Here is a 7,500-nt window from a genome sequence, read left to right as displayed (position 1 = left end):
TGTGCATTGAAACGGATTTAGCGAAGATATTATAGTTGTAGCCAAGACGTGAGGTCCCGTACATGGATAACAGTTTTGCATGCAGTTGACAGGACCGTATTCGTAGATGAATGCATTTTGATTTCTGTGTAACCGTGCATTTTAGTTAACTTGTATTTTTTAATGCAACATTACATTGTAGCTTCCAACCTAATGTTGTGCTTTGCCCATCAATACTCGGCGTTTGGCTGTGCATGCGTTGCACGGCATTCAACCAACATTAATGTTGTGCAACGAGCCTAAAGTTAGTTATCACAAGCGAAGATCTGAACAAAAATAAAAACATATAGATTTTTAAATTGTCGTATGTTCAGGACGAAACGCTCAGGTCTTGTGCGGCGACTCTGGAGAAGCCGTTTGATTCCAGATAAGGACGGGGGCGATGGAAATGGCAAATGTAGCGAGGGCTGTCGGGACGATCTGTGCAGCAACAACCCAGAGAAAATTCCCAAGACGGAACTCAGACCGATGACACCGAGCGGGTCGCTTGTAGTGGACTATGGGGGAGTGTGTGCTCGGAGTTCCGTGGAGTGTAGCGGCTCGGGGGTCACCATGGACCAAGATGGGGGTGCGGTGTCTGTTTTGGAGCAGGAAAGCCCCCGATCCGTGCAGGACAGCGATTGTAGAACTGTTACGTGCTGTTTGTTTAAAGATCGGGACCACCCCGGCTCCCGAAGCCCAGAGACGGCTCAGGGTAAGGAACCCGGCTCTTGCCAGTTCGTGCTGAGGAACACTAGTTCTCGGGACTGCAGTTCGCCCGAGGGTCAGGAGCCTAAGCCCCGCTCGGTAATGGAGCAGGAACTCAAGACCGCCACCTACTCGCTTCTGAAGAGGCTGAAAGAGAAAACGCTGGATACGCTACTGGAGGCCGTGGAATCTAAGGGAGGGATGCCGAGCGAGTGTGTGATGGTGTCCCGGGCAGAACTCCGTTTGGGCGGCCACATGGCTCCTCCGCAGCTGCTTCTGTGTAAGCTTTACCGGTGGTCGGACCTGCAGCACACGGCCCAGCTTAAAGCGCTCTGTGAGTGCAAGGGCTTCGGCATCCAGGACGGCCCTTCGGTGTGTTGCAACCCCTATCACTACAGCAGACTCTGTGGGCCAGGTAAGGCAACCTGAACTATATTGTGGTTGTAGTTGTATGATATTGTTGGATAATACTGGTGTGTATCCTAAAATATAAATGTATGTAGTTCTGCCAAACACAGTTGGAAAATCTTTGAGACTCCAAATTGTCAGGTTACTTGTTTGGGCTGCCCTGTTTAAAGTGCTTTTTATTGAGTTGTAATGCTTTGGGTACTCTCTCAGGTTCATGTTGTTTAGTTTGTTCTAGGTTGGTTTCCTGAAGTCTGAGCCAGGTTAAATTATTGTCGGCCGGCTGTATACAGTGTGCGTAAAATGTCACAAATGTGTCAGAAAACACGGCGGAGTTTTGGGGCCTTTCGAAGTTTGATGACGGAAATGTTAACATTTTAAAATATTTCTCAAGTAGTTGGCTATGTTTTGTTTTCTAACATCCTTCCATCTCATTCTATTTTCGCAACTTTGGAAAATGTTTATGCTCATTAAATTCTTACCCTGTCGACACTTAAAGTTAAGTTGTAAAATAATTCTCTGAGCGTTGGATTGCATCACTTCCCTTCCTATGGCTCAGGGTTATACAGAAGGTAAAGGTGGGACCCAGGGTGAACATACCACTGAAACTAATGATAGATTTATTGCTACTTAGATCATTTGATTAGATAATGGCAGTGTCAGTAATTATAAGATAATTAAGGTGGAGAAGACGTTTTAACGAATGAAAACTCATTCAAAGGGTCAACTCGACTTTAAAGTAGATTTGCACTATTTCATCCAAGGGATTCCAGTTGACCATAGTTTGTCTGGAGTGCTATATGCTGTGCTTAAATGTCCATGTCGCTGCAACATCCTCGTGGTGCGGCGTGCCAAGCCGGAGCTGTGGTCTGGCCGACCTGTGACACTGGGGCGCTTGGCCCCGATGACCCGCTGACCACGTGTAATATCGCTTGTAAAGATGGGGGCATCGGTATTTCTGTCTCCGGTGTTGGCAGCGGGGCTGGATCTTTCCATAACATCCGCGTTCGCTGGAGCCAAAAGGCTGCGACCCGTAGGCTGGCCTGATTCAAAGACACGACACTAGAGATCTTAAAACTGATAGAGAACTGGCAGAGGTAGCGGCACACTTGTGTGATTACTGATTCGCACGACAGCCTCCCAGCCTTTTACTTTCAAGTCCTTTATACCTTAAACGTCTGTAGCCTGGCTACAAAGACATAGTCAGCTTCACCGACATTTGTAGATTGAGAAAAGGTATAGATATCCCACTCTTCCAAGAATGAAGTAGCCTATTAAATCTTTGGAATAAGACTTCTGATATCATCTAGTCAGGGCTTTTTTGCCAGTCTGTGCGCATAGATTAGTCACCACCTCGGCGCCATGCCATTTATCGTGAAATTGCTGTGCATTTCAGCTGATATGGACGCGTTGTGTGCTTGGGGGTCGGTGGGTAGGAGGCAGCGAAAGCCCTTAAGTGGGGCTTCAGTAGACATAGCTCGTACGCGCTCATGCGTGTCTCGATAAAGGTGCTATTCCTCTCATGCTGTTTTGGGAGAGAAACATTCATACAGTTCATGGAAGTTTTTTAATTCGCCCCTTTTCTTCCCAAGTCCAACTTGCATGGAAAAGGACTTTCTACGGCATAACAATGTTGTCAACCCGTTTTGACGGCTTAAACAGCTTTTTTCTATTGTCGCATGGCGTTTCCATAATATAGTGGGCTAATTGCAGGACAGCGCCTGTAAAACCCATAAACAAACATGCATTGCCGTAAACATTACTTTCAGAGTGAGGTCAGTAGCCTATTATAAGCGAATCTACTGCATAGGCTACTTCCATAACACGTCCCAGTTATTCAAAATGAACAAAATATTTATTTGTTCGGGATTCACATCAGGATAATGTGGGTTTTTCTTTGTTGAGCACCAAAAGTCGGGTACTAAAGAAAAGTTTACGATGTTCCTGAAGAACACACACACTCACACACACACACACACACACACACACACACACACACACACACACACACACACACACAAAACACAAAAGTTTTAACCAAAGGACATTAGCCGTTAAAACAGACAAAACCCCATTTTGTCCTTCTTTTATTTGGTCAGGCATTATCCCTTTGAAATGAGATCAGTTTCAAGTTGCGCTGTAAAAAGCCCTTTATTTCCCGAGGAGGTCCCCCATGCTATTTAGCTGAGGAGCGGTGATAATATACAGTTAGCATACTGCTGGCGCCAGGCAGACTAGCTGCGTGGATCTGAGGGACTGAGTTAGGATCCTGGCAATCACTGCCGCCAGTCTTAAAGAGACCGGCACTATTATGCTTTTCTTTTTTCCTTTTCCCTATAGGCGAGGTCACGTCATGTTCACAAAGTTTGCCTTCCTTTGTTTTGTCAAACTTTGCTGTTGTTAGTTTTCTGTTTAGAAATTATGAATTAGGAACTTTTGAGAGTTGACAAAGTCTATTTTTGATTTGTTCTGTGGTTTGTCTATCTTCATTGTACATTTTTACTTTGGGTGTGAGGTTATTTTCAAATGATACGGCTACTTATTTGGTAAGCAATTTGATTTTAGTGACTTCAGTTAATGGTTTCTATGGAATATTTTCACTTTGTATTTAGAAGAGAGAAGTTACAGTAGGCTAGAACAAAGTAGGCTAAACATTACAGCTTGCTTTTTGAACTTGCAAGTTGCTCACACACAGTAGCCTTTCCTTTCCTTAGCCTACATTTCAATCTTGCCTGGGAGTTGTGGAGGTTACCCTGAGTTGTTCATGTTATTATTGATAGATTGACAAATATGAGAGAGCACATTATTAAATTAAGTCAGTTGACATTTAGTCTTTCATAGACCTTAAATTATTCTAAAGCACTTAGATGTTTCGTAGTTGTTGATCACCTCTGCAGGAAATCCCCCAGAAAGCACCCTCCTGTGGATGTCTGAAATTAAAAATAATTAGCCGACCTGATACCTGATCTTAGTGTTTCCTTTTTCTGTACACAACTTCAAGATCTCAGATAGTTGTCCAAATTGGCTGATCATATCTGCTGACATTTGTAATCTCCAGTAAAAGTTTACTTTGATATGTATGCAGTCTAATGAAAAAGGATGCCATGTTTTCCTTCCAGAAAGGTTCACATTTTTACACAGTACGTGCTTGAAGTAGCTTAAAGCACATCACTATTGCCTACCTACGCACCTCTCTTGTCAGTTTAGTCACAGTTACAGATGAACTACTTTTACTCTAAAATGACACACACACAGATTTTAGCGTAGTTTCTTGAGAAGGCTATCTCTAATATGATTGCTTGACATTTTCTTCGAATAAAAACGACAACCTATGACAGGGGGGCCTATTTCAGAACATTGGCTTTGAGCGCTCGAGGACTTTTAGAGCACTACTTTACCCGGTAGTTCTCGGCCCCAGATCTGCCACGGGTTCAGCAAAGACCTAGCCTTGACTCAGCATGGCCGTGTCCCTGGGTACCTGGGTGCTACTGCGGAGGACTCTCTCACTCTTAACTCTAACCTGGCTCGTTTGTGTTTCAGAGTCGCCGCCTCCCCCCTACTCCAGGCTCTCCCCCAGCGAAGAGCACAAGCCACTGGGTAAGTCCCATTCCCATCCAGCCCTCCCTGCCTGCCTGCCTGCCTGCCTGCCTTCCTGTGTGCATGTGAATGAGGTGGAAAAAGCTGCCAACCATATAATCATGTGTTCAGATTTCACTTGGGCTTTTTTTTTTCTTGTTCCTTTCCTTTCTTTCTGTCTTGCGATGATGGCCGCATTACCATAGTGTACTCTCTGAAGGTATGCCATCGGGCTGCCCATACATGCTCCTCCAGTTTGCTCGCTGTGGTGTCGGAATTACAGTGAACTCACTGCAGATATGGTGGAACAATATCGCCCAACTCCATTTGAAGTTTAGGGGTATTTGAACGTTTATCCGAGTGCGGACATTGAAAAACATTAAAAATGGCATTAGGTAACTTGTAATTTGCTCGTATTTCTCTAAAGTTTGAATATTTTTATTCCGAAGGAGACTAAACCAAAATCTAGATTTATTGTGTGTAAACAAATGCTAAGGTGGAGTGTTGTTTACCGTTGTGGGGATTCCCCCCCCCCAGCTCTTTGTAGTGTCTGAACACAAGGTGTGTATCCTACCAAGGCTGTGATCAGGCTGTGGGGAGTGGACCGGAGGACTAGTCCAATCAGAAGACTTATGTGCTGCAAGAGTAGACAAATGCAACAGAACAACCTGGTGTTGTGCTGAAGCCATCTCCCACCAGCAGAAACCCATGGCTTGTGACTGTATGTGTGCACTCTATGTGTGTGTGTGTGTGTGTGTGTGTGTGTGTGTGTGTGTGTGTGTGTGCGCGCTTTGAGAGGGAGAGATGGAATGGCTGTAAGAACAAGGGAGAGAAAAAAGGAGTGAGTGAGAGAGAGAGAGAGAAAGAGAGAGCGGGGTGGAGAGAGGGAGACCAGGGGAGAGGAAACAAGCAGGACTAGAACAACGAGAAGAATTTTAATGGTGGCAATTAGGCACAGTGACCAGGAATTTGTGTGGTAGCTCCGGGAGTGGGCGCAGAGGAGAGGAGAGCAGAGAAGAGAGGAGAGGAGAGGAGAGAAGAGAGGAGAGGAGAGGAGAGGAGAGGAGAGGAGAGGAGAGGAGAGGAGAAGAGAGCAGAGGAGAGGAGAGGAAAGAAGAGAGGAGAGGAGAGGAGAGGAGAGGAGAGGAGAGGAGAGGAGCCTCCAGCTAGCCTTGCAACTGCCAGTCCGCAGGCAGGCAGGGCCGTCTCCAGCACACCAGTCTGCAGTGGGAGGAGTGGGACTGGGGCCGAGGTGCTGCCCTGTTGCCCATGGGCATGCTGTGAGCTGGTATAGACCCACTGGAGCCCTTACTGTAGGCGCCAACGTGTGTGTGTCTGTGTGTGTGTGTGTGTGTGTGTGTGTGTGTGTGTGTTTGGATGGGTGGGGTGGGGGGGGTTGTCTGGGATTTCCTCTCCTCTTTACACCACAGAGCCGGCCACAGCTGGGGTGGGGTTGGGTGGTTGGGGTGTGGGTTCAGAGGGGTGGTGGTGATGGTGTGTGTGTGTGTGTGTGTGTGTGTGTGTGTGCGGGGGGGTGTTGTTGGTAGGGGTAAGGGGCAACTTGCCCGATCCAGCAGCGGTGGAGGGATTGGCACTGGCATAGGTGCCAGGCAACGTTTAGTCATCGCCTGGGATCAGGAATAATTGAGTTTGGGTGTGGGGCTCCCTGGCGGTGCTGGGGATGTGTGTTACAGGGAAGGAAATGATTTGAATCGGTGAATGGGTTCAGTAGGCTGCTGCGCCAGCCATAGGATCCCCAGAGCAGTGGAAAATGACACACACCACACACTGATATAGTCATTACATTATCTTGATGGGGTGTTTATTCTTACACTCTGTGTGTGTGTGTGTGTGTGTGTGTGTGTGTGTGTGTGTGTGTGTGTGTGTGTTTCTGTGTGTCTGTGAGTGTCTGTGTTTGTGTGTGTTTCTGACCCATTCCAGCATCCTCTAATTATTCCCAGTGCAAAAAGCTGCAGTTTGACACATACCAGCCAGCTTCCACATAGTTTGATGAGTTAAAGTATTTTTTCACATTGTAACACAATTGCTTTATAATGCCATGCTTATCCAGGGAGATTGCATAGATATTTCAGTGAGGGACTACAAATAAAGATGGAAGATGCATGCATGGTTTACATCCCTTGATATGCAATCACAGAGAAATCCATCTAATGGGAAAGTAATGTCTCGTAACTAAGGCAAACCTGCGAATGCCTCACATATAGGCCTATGTATATGTTGATGAGCACATGTTTACATAGGTTTGCTGGTGGGAAAATGGGTTTGACATGCATATAACAAAAACATACATGTATGTGTGCATATGTGCATCTGTGAAGTAATAGCGTGAAATCTTGGTTGATGGCGAATTGCTTGTGTGGGGCGAGACTAAATTCATTTCAAGTCTTGATTTGAGGGACAATTTCAGGGCAATTATAGGAAATGAGAGCTTAATTGAATAATTGTAGAATTTAATTGCATTAGTACTGACGCAAAATTCCCATCTCAGATGCGAGACCTGACATGTTCTAATGTGTCTTAATTATCAATTATTCTCGAATGAAAATCAGTCTGCACACATGATGATCACATTACATTATGTTTGAGTGTGAAGTATGCTGTTTTATTTCATATAGTGCTGGACACTCTTACAATAGACTACTTTGCCAGTAGGCTACTTTGTAATATGGCTGCAGACGTTTATGAGAAATATACTCTATGTTCTATCTGTATCCTTTGTTTTGGTGACGAAGTATCTGTTCTCACATGTTCTGTGGTTGGGGTCATAATATG

At 45.5% G+C, this 7,500-nt stretch overlaps 1 protein-coding gene across 1 annotated transcript in view; it reads left to right on the top strand.

Annotated features, from left to right (window-relative positions):
• smad6b (SMAD family member 6b) overlaps window positions 1–7,500 on the top strand; it is a 37,190-nt gene that overhangs the window by 526 nt on the left and 29,164 nt on the right. The window contains exons 1-2 of the mRNA XM_062546818.1: window positions 1–1,141; window positions 4,672–4,728. The exon at window positions 1–1,141 is cut by the window's left edge and continues 526 nt beyond it. Of these exons, the coding sequence (XP_062402802.1) occupies window positions 346–1,141; window positions 4,672–4,728 (853 nt within the window). The 5' untranslated portion in view covers window positions 1–345. The remainder of the gene's footprint in view (window positions 1,142–4,671; window positions 4,729–7,500) is intronic.

The sequence above is a fragment of the Sardina pilchardus genome, chromosome 10 (assembly GCF_963854185.1).
Source record: "Sardina pilchardus chromosome 10, fSarPil1.1, whole genome shotgun sequence".
Lineage (NCBI taxonomy): Eukaryota > Metazoa > Chordata > Actinopteri > Clupeiformes > Clupeidae > Sardina > Sardina pilchardus.
Note: the sequence above shows the minus strand (reverse complement) of the source record. Positions and strands in the feature narration are given on the sequence as shown.